The sequence below is a fragment of the Syngnathus typhle genome, linkage group LG6, assembly GCF_033458585.1.
Source record: "Syngnathus typhle isolate RoL2023-S1 ecotype Sweden linkage group LG6, RoL_Styp_1.0, whole genome shotgun sequence".
NCBI classification, from domain to species: Eukaryota; Metazoa; Chordata; class Actinopteri; order Syngnathiformes; family Syngnathidae; genus Syngnathus; species Syngnathus typhle.
The window spans coordinates 8997082-9019721 of record NC_083743.1 but is presented as its reverse complement, the minus strand read 5'-3'; the positions used below and the strand labels follow the sequence as shown (position 1 = coordinate 9019721).

At 39.6% G+C, this 22640-nt stretch overlaps 1 protein-coding gene across 1 annotated transcript in view; it reads right to left on the bottom strand.

Moving 5' to 3' along the window:
• Positions 1 to 1453: 1453 nt before the first annotated feature.
• Positions 1454 to 22640, bottom strand: part of sorl1 (sortilin-related receptor, L(DLR class) A repeats containing) — a 30804-nt gene continuing 9617 nt past the window's right edge. The window contains exons 6-48 of the mRNA XM_061280475.1: positions 22288 to 22468; positions 20838 to 20936; positions 20548 to 20717; positions 20193 to 20385; positions 19895 to 20012; positions 17967 to 18040; positions 17610 to 17698; positions 17125 to 17303; positions 16411 to 16597; positions 15799 to 15927; positions 15611 to 15696; positions 15045 to 15217; positions 14531 to 14662; positions 14259 to 14350; positions 13626 to 13872; positions 13404 to 13542; positions 13001 to 13174; positions 12782 to 12895; positions 12016 to 12138; positions 11577 to 11696; positions 11282 to 11407; positions 10783 to 10893; positions 10555 to 10686; positions 10202 to 10333; positions 9948 to 10082; positions 9534 to 9686; positions 9261 to 9428; positions 8655 to 8783; positions 8421 to 8547; positions 7995 to 8164; positions 7626 to 7738; positions 7315 to 7419; positions 7104 to 7170; positions 6906 to 6988; positions 6741 to 6831; positions 6272 to 6459; positions 5953 to 6072; positions 5685 to 5849; positions 4835 to 5009; positions 4440 to 4546; positions 4158 to 4350; positions 3782 to 3994; positions 1454 to 3568 (exon numbers count right to left, since the gene is read on the bottom strand). Of these exons, the coding sequence (XP_061136459.1) occupies positions 3501 to 3568; positions 3782 to 3994; positions 4158 to 4350; positions 4440 to 4546; positions 4835 to 5009; positions 5685 to 5849; positions 5953 to 6072; positions 6272 to 6459; positions 6741 to 6831; positions 6906 to 6988; positions 7104 to 7170; positions 7315 to 7419; positions 7626 to 7738; positions 7995 to 8164; positions 8421 to 8547; positions 8655 to 8783; positions 9261 to 9428; positions 9534 to 9686; positions 9948 to 10082; positions 10202 to 10333; positions 10555 to 10686; positions 10783 to 10893; positions 11282 to 11407; positions 11577 to 11696; positions 12016 to 12138; positions 12782 to 12895; positions 13001 to 13174; positions 13404 to 13542; positions 13626 to 13872; positions 14259 to 14350; positions 14531 to 14662; positions 15045 to 15217; positions 15611 to 15696; positions 15799 to 15927; positions 16411 to 16597; positions 17125 to 17303; positions 17610 to 17698; positions 17967 to 18040; positions 19895 to 20012; positions 20193 to 20385; positions 20548 to 20717; positions 20838 to 20936; positions 22288 to 22468 (5890 nt within the window). The 3' untranslated portion in view covers positions 1454 to 3500. The remainder of the gene's footprint in view (positions 3569 to 3781; positions 3995 to 4157; positions 4351 to 4439; positions 4547 to 4834; positions 5010 to 5684; positions 5850 to 5952; positions 6073 to 6271; positions 6460 to 6740; positions 6832 to 6905; positions 6989 to 7103; positions 7171 to 7314; positions 7420 to 7625; positions 7739 to 7994; positions 8165 to 8420; positions 8548 to 8654; positions 8784 to 9260; positions 9429 to 9533; positions 9687 to 9947; positions 10083 to 10201; positions 10334 to 10554; positions 10687 to 10782; positions 10894 to 11281; positions 11408 to 11576; positions 11697 to 12015; positions 12139 to 12781; positions 12896 to 13000; positions 13175 to 13403; positions 13543 to 13625; positions 13873 to 14258; positions 14351 to 14530; positions 14663 to 15044; positions 15218 to 15610; positions 15697 to 15798; positions 15928 to 16410; positions 16598 to 17124; positions 17304 to 17609; positions 17699 to 17966; positions 18041 to 19894; positions 20013 to 20192; positions 20386 to 20547; positions 20718 to 20837; positions 20937 to 22287; positions 22469 to 22640) is intronic.

Sequence of the window (22640 nt, the reverse complement as noted above, 5' to 3'; positions counted from 1 at the left end):
GCAGGCTTTGTCCGGATGAGCACACTCCGCTTTGTTGTTTGCCGCTTTAACTTCCCTCTGATGAGAGAGTTTCTAAAACGCTGGCTTTCACCTTAACTCCACTGTGTTGACCTTCGACACCAGCAAGTCGCAAAAGCCTCTTGACCCACATCTTAACCCTTGGAGAGTGAGACAAGTGGTTTGTTGTTGTAGACTTGTCTTCAATTGGCCTGAGTTACAGAAAAAATACTACTTCTTAATACAAAAAAAAAAACAGGAGGTGTTACACTTTCTGTTGAATTGGATGTGCTTTAACAAATCAATAAGAGGACAGAAAAATGCTCACATAATTGTGGGAAACTTCTAGGCTATAAAGTACCCCAAAGTAGCACTTGGGAACAGTTTTGTTTGCTTTTATTTTTGCATAATGTGTAAGTAAAACAATTAGTGGAAATTTATGAGGGTAAAATTCCGACAGATTCTTATTTAAAAAATTGCAGTGGTGGAAAACTGGGTGTTGCCAGAAATAAGAATAATGAAGTAATGTGCACAAATGTGAAAATAATGCACTAGCAAAGTACCAAAATGTTTCTACTGATTGCTGGCCAGCTTGCTGGACCCGTGAGTTGAATTTGCATCTGCCAGCACTAAAGTACTGATTTTGAAGGCCGTGGGAAGATCACAGCATGGTAGCGCATACTGAAAGTAATGCAGCCAAGAGAAACACAAGAAAATCAAGAGAACAGACTGCCAGGAATTAAGAATTATAACTACATAGAACACATGTTAGTCAGTGCTTCTGATAGTTTAGGCCAGCAGAGAAGCCCCTGATGGTTAATCACTGATAAATTGCTGTCAATGTGAAGATGAATGGTTGTTTGTCTATAAGTGCTTTAAAATATTGTATATTCCTGCCATATTGTTGAAATGCTGAAATCACCTTGGTTTCAAAGCGCACCAAGGGATCTACTGCCCTCTCGTGGACCATATGAAAACAGCCTCCACCAACACACTTTTTGATGATGGCTTGGATGAGTTAAAATTGAATCTTTGCAACTCAATTCTATAATATATTATGCAACTAAAATAAGGAACTGGAGCAACTGTACATGGAATTATAATTTATATTCTATTTGTGTCATTTAATACTGTACAGCATATTCTTATATACACACTTGAAAAAATATATTTTTATGCTTTACCGTGAAGATGCTTAAACGTTTCTTTGATCAAATGTTGAATCATGTTTCTGAGTCTATTAAGATTAGAATGTGCCATCTGATGTTCCAAGTGCACAGAAGAAAATATCAAAAATAGTAAAATAAATATCTAACAATTTTCAAACTTCAATTTTTTATGCTATACATTTTGCTTGTCAAGGTTAGGGTATGTTGAAGATGCCCTCTTATCGATTGGCTTATCAGATACGGCACACTGTACCCAGCAAATATTCAGAGTAAAAGTGACAATAAAATGGAATTTTAATCACCTTTATTTCAGCATAAGTGGTTTTTGAAAACACCTCACACTGTTTCTTAACCTTTTTTTTTTTTTTTTGCAACCTCTGAGTAAGCAAACAAGACATCAATATCATCAAAAATGGCCAAGGCCAGATTTCCATGCCAAACAACATTTTGAAGCAAACGTTGACAAAGACAAGTGGGGCGCAAATGGCCAAAAACAATAATTACACTTTGTACATGAGTTTTAAAAGTTGCTTAAAAGTACCCCCAAAAGTAAATTGGAAAAAAGCAGTGATTTGACAAAACTGAACAAATGCCCAAGAAATAGCATCATCCTAATGTGACAGTGTATGTATATAGGTGCAACATTGTTTTCTATCATTCATTATACAGACACCTGATGAGTCTTATAAGGCATTATGTGGTCAAACGCAAACAAAAATTACATTAAATTGAAAAAAGAAAAAATTGTAGAGAGCAAACAACCATTGCCAGAAAAAAACAAAAAATAAAGTTAAGGCCAAGACTACACAAAAAGCCGTGGAACGCAATCCAAAAAGCCCAAAAAAAAAAAAGAGGAAGCAGTACCTCGAAGCATTTCTGCACAAAAAGACACAAACAAATAAAGAGCATGTGCTGACCACTGTGGAATGGTTTCTTACAGACCCACTGTAATAAGAATGAAGAATCAATCACATAAAAGTCACAGATAGTGAGGGAAGAATGAGATGATTACGAAATACATTCATGAAGACTTCTTAAAAAGAACAACAAGTCAAAATCAAGCAGAGGACCCAACGGCTCAAACTCAGAGGCTACACACAACTTTTCAGTTAAAAGACTACCATACATACAATCGGGGGACGGGTAAGTGGGAGGTAGGTGACATGAGTGACTTCATTTTCAATGCGGACACGTTTAGGGATGTGCGACAAAGAGCTTGTATACACATGGTCTTTAAAAATGTTTAAAAAAAACAAACAATGTTAGTATTAAGCCATGCGGACTATCTGATCTGGGGAGTGTGGTTGCTCAGTAAAATCTTCATTCAAACTCTGAATGTGAATCCTAACAGCAGCTACTTATCTATTCCTCGGCTACTATCTGCATTATAACCCGCCAAGTGATCCATTACCATTTAAAGAGCAGGGTGGACCTAACCCGTGAAGATGATGACGGTGGTGCTTCGCTGGTACCCAAAACAATTCCCTGAGAACTCCAAACGCGGCGACTACATTTATGGCAAAAAGGCTGGGGATGATCACTTTGACTAGTTTTAGAAAAATCAAAATATACAGTATATTTTACAAAATAATATGGTGCAGCATTACAAAGATAGGATGTATTAAAAGCCAATATTTACAGATAGCTCTAATGAATTCAGGTGATGCTTAAAAGGGAAATTCAACCTCCCAAAGCTTGGAATTATCCAATCATTTTGGCACGTGTCAACATATAAACATACAACAGTGTGCTGGTGGTGGAAAATCGAAACAAAACCAGTTTATCGATGTAACAAAGCAGTCTCTAGAATGTTGTTTTATAATGTTTAACATTCAGCTCGTTCCCAAATCAAAGACAATTCAAAATCTACAGATGATACTTGATTGACAGCTGACTATTCTGATTCGCTCATACGGGATGTGTTTGCTGCGATATGTTGATGTCTAAACATACATTTGCCTTTTTTGTATTCTTCTATTTTTTTATGCGACTCGTGTTTTTGTTTTATATGTGCATTTGTATGTTGTTGTTTTTTTGCATTCTATATTTAAGTCTCTGGATGCTTATTTTGGCTTTAAGCAATGGACCACTCAAAACGGGTTTGTCGTTTCACGTCGTACTCAACAAACGCTAAATTCTTCACAGTATGCCTCAGTGTCCAACACAACCTCCATATATTCTTTTCTTATAAAAAATAAGTTATTGCGCATCCAAAAAAGTGCATTGTAGATTTGAAAAATATCTCTATCTCTCATTTCTTCATGTTTCTTTCGAATTAGGTGGCTTCCTGTCAAGGAGGGGAGAAGAGAAGTACGTAAAAGGAGAGAAGCTGCGCTACGCAATGACCATGGGAACGTCGTCTGAGAAGCCGCTAATCATGGGCGCATCTTCGTCATCATCCACTGGGGAGCAGAAAGAGGGATAAAGTTCAAACCGGGATAAATATTTCTTTTTGAATTATCCTTAGTGATGTAACATGACTTTAAGGACAATGTCACAGATAACTCGATACTTCAGATAACGTCTGAAATGTCACTAAAACATGCAACAAGTTCCTAATGGTGGGCATAAAATGTATCCTGCAAGATATGACAATATCAAGACATTTTACTCACCTAATTCATCCCCAGAGGAGAAGATGGCAGAGCCTAGGCGTGAGTTATAGTGGGAGTTGGCGAAGGCGGTAAAATTGTTTTGTAGTCGACGGTGTCTGAGGTAGAGTATCACCAAACCGCCACATACTCCCAGCAGCAGCAAGAAGAGGACTGGAACCACGACTGCCGCCATGTCCTCAGAGTGGCCTTCACTTGCCGAGGCCTCACTTGCTCCTAGAAAGACAAAACAAGCACACTTGGTACCTCTTCTGAGGTTTGCAAACACATGTATGGGACTTGCTCTCAACAGTTTCCAAAGGATTGTAATGAAAGGTAGAGTCATCCATTATATGCATTAAAAAAATAGAAGATGGAAAAAAATAGATTGATTCAATACCTGCTCTAAGTTGATTATACAGCAGCACTGCGGGCTCGCCACACAGTTGGCTGTTGAGCAAGCAGCGCGCTTGGACATAGAACGTGTAGTTGTGTCCAATCTGCAGGCTGCTGATGCGGAAGTAGGTCTCGAGAGTATTTCCCAGGAAAGTCGTCTTGTTGGTCAAACTGTCGTACACGTGCACCTCATAACCCTGTAAACAATTAGCGTTAAAAATAAAGCTCTCGCGAATAAGAGCCGAGACTACTGCAACTACTTTCATAGCAATGATGAGTCTCTCACCCTGCTCTCATTGAAATTCTTCTCTTTGACTGCTAGGCTCTTCCAGAGCAAGAATACGTGGTCATTCTCAGTCAGTATCTTCAAGGCCTCAGGAGCTGGAAGTGGAACTGCAGCAGAAAGAAAGTCAATTTCTAAGAATAAACCAAAACAAACACAAATACAGTAGACAAAACAAAACTATATTTTTAGAATTAAAAATAACATTGGCATACTGTATGAGTGATGGCTGCTGAACTACAGTTTATTTGTATGTATCTCCAACAGTTTATGATTAAATCATTACATGGTATCCAACTACTCATGGGCGAAGAGATGCTAATTGTCCATGCACAGATCAGACCGTAAGTATTCATGTATTAGATGTTCCAACAAATCAACATGAGGTTGCTTCATACCTGTGCTGAGAGTGAAGCTGGCTTCCTTGCTCATGTTGCGGAGACGGACTGAGATGCTGTAACGTCCTCCGGGCTCCAGGCCTTTCAACTGGTACTCCGCTGTGTTGTTCTGGGAAGCTACTTTGTAGTCCCGCTCCACCTTGCGGATGGCATCCCATACATGGACTGCATATGTCTAAACAGAAACACCAGAAACATGAGATGAAATAATATTTCTCTTAGGTTTCAGGTGTGTGCGATCATATCTCATGTCAGTTAAATGGTCTACTTACCTAGAACTTCACAACGGTTAATACTACTGGCATGTCTGACGTTCAAAATTTAGTACATTTGCCAAGGAGGTTGTCTTCATAATAACAAAAGCGCATGTAAAAATATAATGGCAATAGAAATACATAAAGAAAACCATAATATTTGAAAATCCAGTACATATGTTTCTATTATTTCATTCTACAACAATTTTATAATTAGTACGTAATGCTTCTTAGGTTTTCTTTCTTGCCAGACAAATTTGTGAAAAATCGAACAATTGGAAAAAGAAAAAATTAAAAAAATGAGAAATGGATGGACCTATATTAAGGAACAAATAGGATTGATTTCTTTTTCAGAGTTTGTCCACTGTGTTCTTATTTCAACCTATACAGGAGGTTTACGTACATATGAAAGAGTTCCACGCATTGGGCAGCGATGACTTGGTACGCAAGTCGCCTCCATTGACGCAATAGTTCATTCATAATTACAGAAAATATTAGTTGGGCATTAATATAAAACAATCTAATGAAAAGCAGTGCGATGGTGAGGCATTTGCACTCATCATAATCATGATGACATAAAGAGACGAGAGTTGTACCAGAGAAGTATTTGGTGTATCATATGGTGGCTGCCACTTAAGTGTGACCTCTGTCTTGTCTATATTCACACAATGGAGATTCCTGGGTGGTAGCCGTTCATTGGGAATCATTTTGACCACAACATGCTCCGATGGAGGACCCAAGTAGGGAGAGACAGCCCGTACCTAAAGCCCAAACAAAGCAAAGATTAGATGACTCGGCCTTTCTCAGCTTAACAAACAATGCAACTGATAATGGCGAAAGGAAGCGTGTCTGTAAAAGACTCACCAGAAAAAGATACTGTTCGCCACTGTTCACAGTCAACGTCAGATTGGTAAGAGTGGTGCGGATTTGATAAGGACTATGGTACAACTCCAGGAAGGATGTAGCATAAAACACACCGTACACCTACAAATAAACACCGTTATTAAATTTTGAATGAAAAAGTTGGTAATTTGACAATGACACATTTAACAGTGAAAAGCAGCTCAGACTTCACATTTCATTATAATCTGTCATTGTCATCATTTAATTTTTGTTCCTTTCAAGGTGGTTCAGATGAGCGTCGCCCTATTATCGAGACAGTACTGGTAGACATGTTGTGCACCTGTGCAGCATTGGTGATGGTCCAGCTGCAGTCCACAGAAGTTTGGTTGAGGGCTCGGGCTTTGAGGAGGGGCTGATCTGGCTGGATGCCAGGAGTCTGATGATGAGACAAGGCTGTTGCACTGTCTCCTATTCTGGTCTGAGCCCACACAGCCACCTCATACACTGTCCCTGCTGTCAGGTTCATCGCTGAAGGACAGAGGAAACATTTCGAATTGTAATTATTTAAGCAGTGTCTCATCCGAGTTTCAGAAATAACATGCCCAGAAAAAGTGCAGGATTTCAATGATTAGAAAAAAAGACCTCGACTGTTCTTGGTATCTATAAAATACGTTTTGTCAAAATTGTGATCTGTTTTTCTTTGTTGTTCAAGATGCATTTTCTTAGCGAGCATTGTGTGCCTTGAGATTTAATATTATAAATAATAAGCCTTCACTCAATAAAGGGTTGGAAATACCGCCATAGTGTACCTCTGAGGATTTTCTGCTTGACAGTATAGTTCTTGCTCTCCTTCATGTGCGAGTCAAACTGCCAGGACAGAATCACGATGTACTGTTCCACCTTAAACACACGTACAAATTAGTTTGTTGGTAGGTATAATTTTTTTTGTTTTTCACAGCACATGCTGCACCTACTTCATACTGGGAATTCAGGCTGAATGAGAGGCTCATGGACTCCGCAGTGATGCTGTCGACAATCACAGAAGGAGGAGGTAGAGCTGCACCAGAGCAAATGCAAAACTCAGGATAACCCAACTATCAATGTGTCCACATCAACAGAAGGTGGCAGTATGGAGCAATATTTATAAATGGAGCGTATACAAACAATCTCACCTTTCAAGGGAGTAATCGATTTGATTTCAGTCCAGCTTCCTAAACCTCGGCTGGTCACAGCTGCCACCTGAAAAAAAACAATGACATTGTGTACAGTGAAACTGGACAGTATTTATCAGCACTTCACTTTTTCCATATTTTGTTTTGTTCTAATTTCATTAAACGGTGTTGAAAATGGATGGATGGATATGGGAGTGTGTGTCTGGCTTACTCTGAACTTGTACTGCATGTCTGGCTGCAGCTCCTTCACCTCGGCGCTCGTCGTGGCACTTCTCTGCGATGTCCAGTCCATCGCTGTTTGTTCACTGTACTCAACCTGAGGGGGCATTGTCACACTTAATAAATCAGATTTTGAAAATGTGAAATGAAGAATAGCAAGCACAATTGGCTAATAACTACATTCATGTCTCAAGCCCAAATGGTTACCAAATACTTTTACAACTTAATACATTTCATTTTTAAAATGCAAACTGAAGAATAAAGAGAGAGATGCAGGCTGTGAGAAGAGCGTGAAAAACGTACGATATACTCTCGAACGAGGCCGTTTCCTTTGTCAGGGGCACTCCAGGAAACATCAACTGTACCATCCTTACTATTATCACAAGACAGCTGCAGGTTCCTGGGAGCCTCAGGCACTGCAGAGAACACACATTTATATATATATATATCAGCAATCTTCTTATTGTTTTAGATTTCAATGAACAAAAATAGGAAATAGAATGTTAATGTTTTTTTTAATTACCAGAGTATACAGGCAGGTGGAGAAAATAAAGTATCATGACTTAAAAATTAAGCAAGAGCAACACTTTAAAATGACACATTCTGCTTTCTACACTACATTGAGCCTCAGCATAAAGTAGGTCAGATCATAAAAGAATCACTAAGACTCACATCCTTCTGGCGTTCTGATGGTAATCATCTCATTGGTCTTGTGAAGCTTGCTGAGACACTGTGTGAGAACCTTGACTTGATAGGTGGTGTCTGGTCTCAGAACAGTAAGTTTGTAGCTCATCTTGTTACTGTGAGTGTCCATGATGGTCCACTGTTGGGTCCCTATAAGCCTAACACACATATAAGCATGTTAGCGATAGTCACGACTTCCTACTGATGATATTCATGCTGCTGCAAAGACAAACTAAAATACAAGTACCTACCATATCTGTTGGTCATATACAAATACTCAATAATAAATAATAATAATAATAAAAATAAAAGAGAAAACATCTCAAATATGTATACACAGACACATTTACACTTGCATTAAAATAAAAATATTAAGGCTGGGTGTGGGTAAATGCTAAATACAGGGGTACCCACCTGTAGTAGATGAGGTAGTAGCAGGAGTCCAGAGGAAGCTTTTTAGGATGAGACCATGTGAGAGTGATGGCCCCCGAGAAGTCTGGATTCCACTGAAGATTCTGGACTTTAAAGGCCAGAGTATCAGCTAGAAGAAAATAGAGTCCACATAAGACAGTGATACAAATATCAAAAACTCTATCGTAATCCTTTCACACATGCAATACAGACTGACCAAGTACAGCATGAACTTACAAGTGCAGTTGTCCTCATCGCTGTGGTCAGAACAGTCTAAAAAGCCGTCACACCGCTCTTCGTCCAGCACACAGGCTTCCCCATCAGCGCAGCGGGTCGCGTTTACACAGAGCAATGGCCCGCGGGTGGCTGTGAAAAGAGTAATAGCGTTCCTCATCCTTCTGATTGCCAAGATTTTGAAACAAAAGCATTTTCCAGGCCTATACAGTTTATTTACAGGCTTTTTGGAGAAACATAAATGGTATAATGCACTGTAACGAATTTCTGCAAAGTTATGCAGAATTTGCAATAGCACCTTAGAACCCATAGTAATATTGCATTGTTATTGAGATAGCTGTCAAGAATATTAAAATATGAAATTTTGTCCATATTGCAGAGCCCCGAGTGTGTCATCGTAATAAAGCCACCCCTGACTGCAGAGCAATTATTTTCTCTTATGGCACCCGAGGGACAATAAAATATTTCAGGCCGTCCCCAAGTCTCCTCAGTGACTATAGTATCATTTTGTTATTGACTAGCTGAGGTTTGTCTTGAAGAAGGCCTTGACTGTTTCCTTTACTATGTGTATAATGGTAGCACCACTTTATGGGGTACGAAGAGACTCACGACAGTTGGCTTCGTCGGAGGCATCCCGACAGTGAATCTTGCCGTCGCAACGCTGCCAGTCGGGGATGCAGAGATGTGGATGGCGACAACGAAACTGATCCTTATTACATCCCCCATGGGAGGAGGGCGCCTGGGTGGAAATTGGCATCTGTGTCACAGTGTCATTAACTGCACATAGAAGAATAGAGAAAAAAAAGATTGTTGCATGTTATTCTCAATGATTTACAAAGAATAAATACACGTGATATGCAAACACGTTATGGAACCAAGTACCTGAGGGACATCCCAGCTCATCACTGCCATCTTGACAGTCTGCATAGCCGTCACAAACCCAACTGTTGATGATACAAGCTCCGGTGCCACAGTGGAAGCGGTTGGGGGCGCAGGTCAATGGACCAGGGGACACGGTGTGAGGAACTGCTCCACCTGGTGGGGGTGGAAGTTTGTTCAATTATGCTGAGTGGATGTTGATATTTTATTCCATTTTAAGAATGTCAGCAACAAAATGTTTCCAGTCGCAATGACTTATATTTAGTTTAAATAAACTATTTACAGTACAAAAAAAAAGTAAAAATCAGTAAAAATAGTCAAATTTTAAAAAAAGACCAAATACTTATTTTAGGGCCATTTCACCTATGTCCTTGGGGATTTTGGAATATTGTGGAATATAAATGGTGACGCATGTACCTGTGCACTCCGATTCATCCGACCAGTCCCCACAATCGTTTTCATCATCACACTTCCACCATGTTGGGATGCAGCGTCCACTTTTACATTCAAACTGGAAGTACCTCGAGCAACCAGGTACCTCAGTGGGAGCAGCTGCAACATATAAGGAAACAGTTTTGTGCTACTGAAAACAAACTACTTCTGCACAAACATATCTGCATACTGTGTTCTAGATTACTTTCTGAGGAGTACACCAGAATAATCCTTCTCACCACAGTTGGCTTCATCAGAGTAGTCACCACAGTCGTCCATGCCATCACATTTCCACTCCAGGCTCACACACACTCCGTTGGCACACTGGAAGGTGTATGCATCACATACTTTTCCGAACTCTGTTGGAGTGGCTGACAAAACAAGCAAAATGTGTGTCAGTAGGTTGAATAGTTACAGGTAAGCACAACATACTGTTTATTCATTTATATCGACCATTCACAAATCCACATTTGATGGAGACGTTAGTATGTCAGAATTGTGCACTCATTTCAACACAAAGATATTTATCTATTCTTATTCATACCTCTTTCCAAGGTAAAACAAAGACAAAGAAATTGGTAAACAGGCTTACCACATTTGGCATAATCTGGATCCTCATCAGACCCATCTTCACAGTGTTTGACACCATCACATACCATGGACTGAAAGAGACACTGGGCTCGGTTCTTGCATACAAACTCCATGTAGCGAGTACACAAGGGGTCTGTGGGTGAACAAACAAAAAATGTGCAATGTGCTTAACAAACGTGGATGCGTGGAACTGACACAATTTGCAATCATTTAAGTTAAGCATGCTCACCACAGAATTCCTCATCAGCACCATCTGGACACTCCTTCACGCCATTACAGTGGGAAGTGATTGGCAAGCAAGTGTCATTGGCGCAGAGGAAGCCTTTGCATTTGTTTCCCTCTGGAAAATGAAACGGTAAATATTACTGGGGAAAAAAAAAAAGCTTCTTCATGATTATGACAATGACGCTCAAATATATAACTCCTGTCCTGCAACTTGTCCAGAGAGTATCTGAAATTTTCCATGGTGAAAACCATCAGAGCTTTTGTAACAAAATAATAGCAATATAATAACATATTTAGTCATGTTTATGAATGAATGGTAAGGTTCAGCAACTGGTAGAATTGTTTTCTGAAGTCAACTATTTCTTGAAGAACATCACATTACCTTGTATATAGAAACCAAAATGCTGATGGTAGCAATTCAACAAGTGTGGCCTAGCTTAAGTGATGCAACAGATAATAGTGTTGTGTTATGTACGTTAGTGTTAGTAAATGTTTCATGTTACCACAGTAATGAGGGTCTTCATCTGAGCTGTCCTGGCAGTCATTGTCACCGTCGCACGTCCAGCGCTGTGGTATGCAGTGGCCCGTATGACACTGGAAACTACTGGATTCACATGTATGTTGGGCAGCTAGAAAGAAACAACAATTTGAGAAAATGGTAAGGAAAGCTTTGTATGATTTCTACTAGTATAAAAAACAAGCTGGTAAATATTATGACTAAGCTAATGCAATATAATTATTAAAAGTGTTTCAATCAGTGGAATCTTATCACTGAATTCTTTAAAAAAAAAACATTACCTGTGCAGTTAGCCTCATCTGACCAGTCTCTGCAGTCGTTGTCTCCATCACAACGCCAGGCGTCACGGATGCAAACACCCCGTGCACATGTAAACTCCCCAGTACCACACACGTGAGAATCTATGAGTCAGAACAATCATCATGGACTTAAAGATATTCACACTTAGGGATAACGTCACTACTGTTGACAGCATATTCCTTCTGTGTGCAGCATAACAGCTAAATGCTGCTTCACCATTTTTGCTTTGAACATTATGCTCTACTAATTTACTTCAGTGTCAAATTTGAATACACCAGAACAAGATTTTGTCATTTGGAATTTATTTTTAGAGTGACACCAAGCAAACCTCGATTTTTTTTTATTGCTAAAAACAATTACCCCAGCTTGGAAACATTGCATTAAAATCTACAGTACCTGGATATAAACATTAAGACTTACCACAATTTTCTTCATCACTGTTGTCTCCACAGTCATCTTCGTGGTCACATTGGAAAGCCAAGGGAATGCATGAACCGGAGAGGACGCAGCGGAATTGGTTGATTGGGTCACAGGTTGTAGTTGCTGAAGACACCAACAACATACGGGCAGTTTGAGGGATGCTCACTTTTTATTAGAAGATAACACTCTCAATGGAGAGGAAAAGAGAAATGACAGATGTGACAATAATAAATGCGTGACTGCCTTGGTCAAAGGCCCACTGACAAATGGATTTTGTTCCAAAGCAAGACTCAAACAAATGACGCTCAAGTACAAAAGCGACGGCTTTTACTCAAATGACATAAAATGGCAATTATAGATTGCTTTTGTACCTAGGGGACTCCCGTTATTGTAACAATTACTAATTTGGTAGGTTTCTAAATTCAAAACAAGGTCAAAGCCAACAGCTCGCAGCTTCAGTCCATAAACAGGAAACGCATAACCACTCCCCTGGGTTGAGTAAAACGCAAACAAAAAGCACTCCACAGATTTTTACAGTAGACTTCTAGAAGGTAGTAAATACGAGCACACATTACCGCCATTCCATCAAACCCTTTTTATGGATGAGTGGGCTCCATGTCATTTTTACAGCCAATTACATCGAATGTCCAACAGGCCATGCAAGGACAGAAGTAACTAGAGCAGCACTTTCATAAAAATCCCGTCAAAGGCAAACGATGCTAGACAGCAGCAAACATCTTCATCATAATTTAAAGTGTGTACTTACGACACTCCTGTTCATCACTCATGTCCCCACAGTCGTCGTCACTGTCACACTTCCAGATATTACTAATACAACGGCCATTCGAGCAGCGATACTGATTGGCGGAACAGCTTAGCTCTGACAATGACAGGCATATCCACATGCAATAGGTCAATCATTTCTAATGGAGACATAATCTGACCAATTGCAGCACACGGTGTTTTTCATATAGCACAGTCTCACCAGTTTTAACGCAAGTTTTGTTTTGAAGCTGGTATCCTGTGGGGCATTGGCATTGCAGCTGTCCATCAGGCAAGGTGGTAGTTGGTGTGTCTTCTGGGCAAATGCAGGTGTGTCTAGAGCCAGGCTGAGGCAGACACAATAGTGTGCATGGCTGGTCTGCACAGGCATTGTGACCTGGTACATAATATTTCAAGAGATATTTTTGGTGGTGATGACATTCAGGAGATTCTACAGGACATACTACTATCAAGGATGGGGCGAGACCTCGTACTACGAGATCTACTTATTAGCTATTATTTAATTATTGATGAACGTAATGATCTGCTAATTGATCTGGAAACAGTAGAATAAGGGCAGTATGGCAATTTTTTGCATACGTGTGTTAGACAGACATGTATCTCACCTCTGTTCTTGCCTTTATAAAAAATCTTGAGGTCCATGACACCAGTCAGTCGGCCAACAATTAGCTCATTACTCTGGCCACCACTTTTCGGAGCTTTGAAGATGCCCATTCTGGACCAGTCGTCCCAATACAAGTCATTCTGCAAGCAAGTTTGTGAAAATATTCTCAAAGCATTGGCATACTCATTTAAAAACAGTGAAGCTAAAATGGAAAAGTACTCACCTTGAAGACAGCGATGGCATATGGGTGGGGCAACTCCTCAAAGAGAATGTGTCGTTGGCCTCCATTGAAGTCAGCCCTCTCGATGCGGTCACTGAAGGCCTCAGTCCAGTACAGCCAGTGATCATCAGCGGTAATTCCGTTGGGCCAGCGGACGCCCTCTGATGCAATTGAGGACACATTGGTTCCATCCATTGCACCACGGTAAATCCCTGCTGCTGTGTCTCCCCAGTCAGTCCAGAACATCAAACTGTGAGATGATACAAAATGAATTAAATATCATTTATCTACAATCACATATAAGTTCTTTGTGTATATATACAGCCACCTTTCAAACTTATTTTAAACCGAGGCTAGGCAATGATAGCATATAGCAAGCAGGCCCCCGTTGTTACAAACTTATTGAAGCCCCGATTATATATTGGCATGTGGCTTGCATCATGGCTGAATGTTTTATGTTAGTAACAACCCAAAATTTGGCGTCAAAATTGCTGAAGAATTCAATGAATTATAATAAACGGAGCCTAACACAAACAAAAGCTGTTTTCCATTTTGGTGTTGTTTCAGATACTGTACTGATTTTGGCCTTAGAAATAAAGAGGCGCCTCGCTTGTGTGTGTGGCGTAAGATGTTTACCCCGCTTCAGGCAGGAGAATAAGAGCTCGTGGATGTTCCAGGACGGAGGAGTTAAGGAGGGTGGTCCGGAAATCCCCATCAGGATTGGAAACCTTAAACAGCATTTAATTTTTTTTTTTTATAAGGCTGAGTGAGTGACTACGTTTACATGCAGTCAGTATTCGTATTTTTTGATTTTGTGCACTTTTTTTTTCTTTACCATAACCGTTTCCCATTTTCAAATAGACATTATACAACCTTATAATGTAGAAATTTCTATACATATTGTGTACCTCAATTCTCTGTGCACCGGCATCAACCCAATAGAGCAATCTGCTGATGGGGTCAAAAGCCAAGGCCTCCACATTTTGCAGGTCTTTCCTTACTATAATCTCCTGACCTGTGCTTCCATTCAGACAGAGACGCTGCAATAGAAGATACAAGTTAACCATGAACTTCCGAAGAATTATTCCAAGATACCTTACAATAAAACAACATGAGAAAACATAACAAAACTGTGATTTGATGACAGCAAACCTTTCACATGTGTTTTAAACACAGTGAATTTGATCATCCTAAAATAGTCCTCACTTTGAAACCAGCTACATCAGGGATTTTCGATCACATAGAATAGATAAGAAAAGTATGGTAAGCTTGGATGTCTTTCGAAAATATCAGGTTTCTTAGATGTGTGGGTATAGTCCCTGAAGGTTTAAAAAAGATTGAGATTTGGGACATTGACAACGCCTGTAATCCCTAATTGTATGTCTGTTAATTAACTGTGTCATCGAGGCACGGCACTCAAACCTGTATGGTATCCAGGAAGATGTCAGCCCAGTAGAGGCAGTTCTTATCGTAGTCAAAGTCCAGAGCCACGGCCTCCTTTAGACCCATCAGAGGGAGGACCTGGTCAGTACCAGTGGCCAGGTCAAAGCGATGGATAGAGTTCCTCACAGCATACAGGATGAACTCGTTACTTTCTGTATGAACATAAAATACATTGATGAATGATAAGAGTTGGATAGAGTGAATTGAAATTAGGGTCGATTAGTTGCTCAATTTATCGAATTGTAATCATGATTACGATTTTGGCTCCAGACGATCTCAAAATTCCTATAATCGAGGGAAATTGATTTATTAGGTGTTTTTGTTCTGAGTTGTGCACTGGTGAGGTATTTTTAGAACAAGCAGGCTTCTCATGTGGTCCTTGGGGGCAACCTGGTGCCCATGCACACTCCATTGGGGACCTCTGAGCTAGAGTCTATCCTTGACAACACTGGGATGTAGCGATCAGTGTATCCCCTTGATTGATTACCAAGCAATTGCAGGGCAATATAATTCATTCTCAAAAGGAAAATTGAAGATGCAATTACCTCCAACAGGACAAGGTAGCATCTCTCCATCCAGTCTGGCTTCAACGTCGCCACCACGGCAACTGTCCCCCGGTACCTTTCTGTATCTGTGGCAGGACAGCGAATGGAATTTTCAGTCAATTCATGTTTTTTATCTTTACTGAAGCCCAATGTAAAGATAATTGGGTTAGGTCTTTATTCCACCTCACCCTTTGCTGTGGCGGTAGGTGGTGCCAACAGGACATGGAACAGGAGGAGCATGGAGGTTACCAGAAAACTCTGGATCAGGTATGCACACTTGCAGGGCCAAGTCTTCACTCAGCTTGAAGCCGTAGTCACTGCCAAGAGGATGAAGAGGCGAGACTTGCTTATTATCTGTCCTCTTTTTAACACGCAATTTGAAACTGACTCATTATTATAGCCGGGATGGAAGCTCCAGGAGTGATGAATCAGCTCACCAAGAACATTCTCCCAGACATTGATAGTCAATGAAATATTTAAATGAGTGGGCACTGTTCTTGGTCTCACTTGCAATAAAGAATGTTTGGGATCCTAATGAAGACACATACCCATACAATAAAAGAAATTGGTCCCAACAGCTTTGTACTTGGGGAAAAAATAAACTCATTCAAATGTGGCAAACTTGAGCAATAGAGATAAACAAATTTGTATTTGCAGGATTAAAGCAGCATCTAGTCAAAGTATGTTATTATAAAGCTTCTGAATTGAGGACTTGTTTTTTATTCTTCAAATATAATTCATTCCTACACTGAAACATGTTTGCTGTTGGTGTGTAAATGTCATAAGTCATGAGATCTCACCATTCATAGTCCTGACGGGAGCAGGAGCAGTTTGACATAGTGACCGGGCGGTCAAAGTCCTCGCCGTTGAAACATGTAGCATGTGGTATTCGTCTTTTAAATGTTATCTCCCTGCCCAAAAGACATTCGTTGCCGTGATCATCTGAAGGGGACCAATGCTTGTAGTCAGCCTCAGCACATGGAACACCTGGACAAAAGAAAATGGTGGTGGTCCATTTATTTATTTGCAAAACTACGGAAGACAAAAAACTGTAAAGTTATCATGGTGCGTAGAATATTGACGGGGGCAAACAAATATGCATTATTAGATGAGACGCAAGTTAGAAACTGAAGCAGTGTGAATCCTTTGTATCCATGCACTATAATTCTAATATTTTGATTTTGTCGTTTAGCTACAGGAGGGGGAGGAAATATCAAACAAACCTCAGTGTGATACGACTTTTCCCCGATAAGTACGTAAACACTAACTTTTATTTCCCCCAAGGAATAAATATGACGCCAGTACTATCGCAGTTAATGATTCACATCATCTTTTAAATACCGGCAAAGATTTGGAACGATTCTTGTAGTCAACTTAATTCTGACAATAAATGTAGTCCTAGTGAGAAATAAATGTGAGAAAGAAATATATACGGAAATAGGTGTTTTATGCTGATGCTGCTAAGCGCATAGAACGTCAAATGTTGAAACTTTTCCCTTTGCAGTGCAACCTACCCAAAACATCAGAGGTGTTGACCTGCAGAATGAGCCAACTATGTCTTTGGTGGGCGTAGGATCCAAAAATGGTGAAGATGGTGCTTTTTTCCCCAGGCTCCGTTAGTAGCTGGTAAACATACACTTGTCTATCAGAGAATTGAAATTCGGTCCACGTCTCGCCCTCATTGGTGCTGAACCTGCAGGCACAAATTTAGAATTTGTCTCAGCAGCATCCACCAGAACCCCAAATGGTAGAATATAAAAGTTCAATTGAAGAATACATAAAGATGAAAACAGGTTACAGAGTAATCAAATTAAATTGAAATTAAATTAATTAAATTGATCAAGTTAGTGGTTTATCTATTGCTACCCCCATTGTGTGCTTTTAATTGTTTCTATTGGAACAGATATGCGTAATTAAACCATCGAGGGAGATTCAGAGGAAACAATCAATTTTGCCTCTAGGTCCATCCTAATAACTCACACACACAAACTGGACTTACTTGAGATGAGTACAGGAGTCTCCTTGTGGAATAGCCATCAGAATACCACCATGGTCTCCCCATGTATAGAAATGAGGACCTGCCAATGCCTAAAAGTAAGACCCGTAATAAATATAAACAAGTAAATAAAATAAAAAAGAAGCAAACCTTTTTTGTTTACTGTTGTGAAGACAAAGTAATATGTGTTGTAAACTGGAAATTGGGTGTTTAAAATTGTTGTGAAATAAACTGCCTACAAAGAACAAAACCCACTTTTTGGTAATCTTCACCCCAAAGAAAGTTCAGGCATGCAGTTCAAGATGCTTTTTTTTTTTTTTTTTTTTTTTTTTTAATATACTGTGTCAGAGTTTAACAAACCTCCCGCCAGCGGGCTCCTGCGCTGCTTGACACATACACATTGGGTTTGTTGGCCAAATTGCTGCCATAAGATCCTGTAATAACAGCAGAAACAAAAACATAAAATACACACACAACGGTTTGGCCAGAAGGGGGAGTGAGTACACATGATGACGCCTCAGGAAAATGTAATGCTTTCTTTCTCACTAACAACCACTTCCAAATCATGCTACGCTCTATAATGCTCTATCTGAGGTTTGGAATTTGAATGCTTGGTGCTCCAGCTTCTTCCTTCATTTTAATTGACAAATAAAAATTAAAAATTGGCCAAACTTTCACAGCGCATGTGCTTCAGATAAACAGTCATCAGGAATATATAACGTACATTTAAATTAAAGGACTAAATCATAAAAATTATTTGGTAAACACTAGACGGTAGTCAACATCTGAAGTTCCCTAACCGGTTACATGGCCCAAGTGCAATTTGAGGAAGTCTTGGTGACTTGACCTACTTATTGTCGAATTGTTAAGTTAACTTGTTTCTTAAGTAATACATACTTGGAGTTTCCAGGTTCTACAGAACATTTTTTAGACCTCTACCAAGGTCACATTGGATTCTTTCTGTGTCAATGCATGATCACACTCTACGATATGATTTATTCAGTTCATTTTTGGTTTAATTCACGCAATGGGACACCTCAGAGCAGGTCTTTGCGCCAAATCCAACAAGAGTATTGAAACTGGCAAGCATTAACATACTGTCTTTGTTTCTCATATTGCCTTTGTTTCTCAGTGAATAATGACTTATCAAGAGTAATCTACTCATATTGCATTTTAACTACTTCTCGCAAATGTGGTGTGAAGAAATGGCTAATGGAAATTCATACCATGTGAGGTTGTATGTATTATTGTACTGTATCTGAATGTAGATACTATTTGAAATAAGAAACGGGAAGGACAAAAGTTCAATGACAAATACTTCAATGCAATTTGAATGGGTCTTTCTTGTTATTATTCAATACCTCCTTCTGCGGAACCAAATACTTGTTCATTTTCTCTGGTTTTCTTTTCAGTAATAAACAAAAATCACAAATTGTTTTTCAAATACTAACTCCAATGATGATGTTGTAATTTTGGTTTTATGTATTATTATTATTATTATTATTAATTCAATGCGAGACTAAGTTATGTTTCTAAGGCTTAACGTTTTTTTTACATACACTGAATTATTTTGTGGAACAAAAACAATACTTGGGAGAATGTGTATTTTAAAACTATAGTTATAACAGCAGACCACAATTACACATTTAATGTCCTGAAGTGACGATACAATATAATAAACGATAATAATTGTGGACGTTATGAGAAGTTTATTCAAAATGTTTTGTAAGTCTGTCACTGCAGCGTGTGACCTCTCTAGTGTAGGCACTCTAGCAGTAATAGTGTAAGCCTATCTGGTTGAGAAAGATAAAATTAATCGTGCCGGAAAATGTCAGTCTCTCCTCTGCACAGCCTTTTTTCCATCGTGCAAATTAGTAGGAATTTAATTAGGGGGACAGTCTGGACGAAGGGGACACCAAAGACCATCAACAAAATCCTCCCAGATGGAAAGAGGCAAAGATTATTCCAATTGCGACCAACGTCAAATCTACCTTAGAGTAGTCCCGCAAAATAATGTCTATCATGATAATATTTTTATTCTTGAGTGCATGACATTTTAAACAGGGCCAAGCCACAGAAGAGGTCTCAAGCCCTTTTGAGAGGAAGTACAAACCACATTTCCTGTTTCAAGCAATACAGGAAGCAAATATTTACTATGAGAGGCGTTTGAACTGGTTGGCTTATGTTGCAAGTTTCCTGTATTGGGCCGCGGAATCATTTGTATTGCAGAAAGAGAAAATGGTTGAAGAATTACAAGATAATATGGATATATATACAAAGGATTATACCTGTCGCCATGATGAGACCTGGTGCAGACTCCTTGGATAAAATAGGAACTCTCCTGAGTTGGAAATTTAATAGTTGGCTCCAGCGCTGGGCCAGATGGAGCGAGCAACCTTTACTGAGCTGAAGAGGAAAACAAGAGAGGTGGGGGAAATGATGGTGCTTCATGAAAGGCGAACTTTCTCCATCCAACAGTGAGATTTGAATGTTTAATTTAATGTTCATGTCACAATACGTCTGTCTCAATGCACACCAGTTTATATAAGTGCAGTCTAAGGATGTGAACCGTCATGGATGTTGTACCTGGCAATCCACAGTCCCTCCCAGACTGTCAGCAGTGGGTGGCTGAAGCAACTCCCATGTCCCCCCCTTGTCGAACGTAATGACTGACCGCATGTTGCGTTCAATGACCGTCCCATTGACAAGTGTGGCGATGAAGACGCCTCTGAGACCCTCCACGCGGTGTAGATCAGCAAAAGGCTCATTAGCAAAATATCTATGGATTTTAAAAAAAGTCAAATCAATACAATTTCAAATGTGTTATACAAGAACAGTTTGGATATCTATGAGCTATATTTTTCGATGTGCTTCCTGTTAAGTGGATTGAGATATTTGTTTCTATATACATACATATTTATTGGCCAATGAATATGAATACCTGATGAGCGTGTTGCTTCTGGAACCCTCTGGACTGTAATATAGAACATTCTCCAATGAGAGAGAAAAGGAAACACCCTGTGTGTCTGAGATGTACAAGTGTGTCAGATTGTTCAAGTGGTTGACACACACAAACACTTGGTCTTCAGAAGCATCAGCGATGTAATACTCCTGTTAATGGGAGGAAAATATTTATTTGGACCGATTGTGAAGAAAAGTTCATGGTCAGGAGGGGATAGGATGTCATTTGTACTGCATCATTTCCTTTCATCCACACAAAAAGAGACTCACTGTGATTGGATGTCGGGTTCTAAATTGGGCAGCTTTCATTGGTTGCCGGTTGTAGGAGACCCAGAGTTGAACAGATAACGGTTCAATGCCAATCAATTTCTGATGGAAAAAAAAAAAAGAATTCAGCATATTAAAAAAAATAGTGATATTAGAATAAAGTTCATTTGAACAAATTTTTTTCAGAAGTATGTGTCACCCTGGAAGCCCTGCGCATTAATACTTTTATGGCTTATGAGAGAAATATTCGGTTTTTAGGTGCGCCTTATAGTCCGGAAAATACGGTAGGTACTAAAGAGGTAGCTCTTCAAAAAGGTTGGTAATCCCTGCTGTAGTAATTGAGCGCGAATATAAAGGATATATTATAAAAATGTCAATATAATATTCAAAAGGAAAAATTGCAACGATTCATACCTAAAACTATGTGCAAAGTTTCTGAAGAAAAAAAAAAAGAATACTTGAATGATCTTCATTCAATGTATTCAAAGTCACTTTATTCAAAGACATTATCCCATAAGGTGCCCAACTCAGCAGCTAATATTTACTGTCACATTGGACAAATCCTTCACAGTCGCGCTCTCACCCCAATCAACTGCTAAAACATTACAGCTACAGGGTGCTTGAGCTCACACCAGATTGACAGCAAATCTGTCCTGGGTAACAAGAGAGGAGATGAGATCCAAATCATTTTCACCATCTGTTCCACTATCTGTTTTTTCTTCCTGCTGCCTCACACTGTCTTCAAATACACAAACACTGAGGGCCGGCAATGTGTTCCACATTACCAACTGACAAATAATGATTTGTTCTGAAGCGGTTCTGTTACTTTCAGTTCACGATGTGTTAAGTGAAAACAACGCTGGGATGAAAACAAGCTTTGAGAATGCGTGCAGATGTAGAACAAGAACAGCAGGAAGTACTGTGCGTACTTTCAATTGCCTTGTTGTATGATTTACTCAAAGTCATTCGTGTACAACATTAAAATGAGGAATTAGCTCGCTGGCTACAGAGAAACATTATTTTCTCTACAACCCTAATTTTTCCCCACCAAAAATGAGAATCCAAATTAATTCCCTTTAATATTCAATCTGCTTTGTTTTGTTCTGTAATCTTCATCATACATTCACAACGTGCAACTGTGTGGACATTTTCTGCCCTACTTAGAAATTCAAAACTAATAACAACTAGCATTTTTATTATTTTTTCTGCACGTGTGAGTCCAATGTTTGCTGGGATAGATTCCAATTCTCCTTTGCTCTGCACGAGAGAAGCCAAGCAAAAAATAGGCTTTACTAATTAAGATTGTACTGTTGAATATTCTTTCTGGGCAAATGTGTGCCTGGAGGATGTTTTGCAGCCCATCTCTATACAAACAACAATGGTTCAGGTCAGTGAATATGTGACAATACCCGTGCCAAAACAGAAGACAGTGACTGAAATGGAGTTATCTTACCCTTGCGGTGGTGGCAAACATGTACTTTTCCCTGAGCTGGAAGCTGTCAACATGTTCCAAGATCACTTTGCGGTTCTGTTCACTCTGGAAGAAGTCAGTACTGCTGAGTATGATGGAGACACCCTGGGGCTCATGCCTCTGGACCAGCACTGTTGTGGGGGGGTCGTAAGGCTCAACGCCCCTACAGAGGAGAATGGAGATATTGCACGTTGAAAGAGGATAACACATCACCAAGGCAAGTCAAGTTTTTGCTTTTGCCAAGTCACATCAGAAGCCACCAAACATTAACTGAAAACTGAAGCCTCCATCTCTGGTTAACTGTACATGTCTCCAAAAAATATATATAAGTTGAC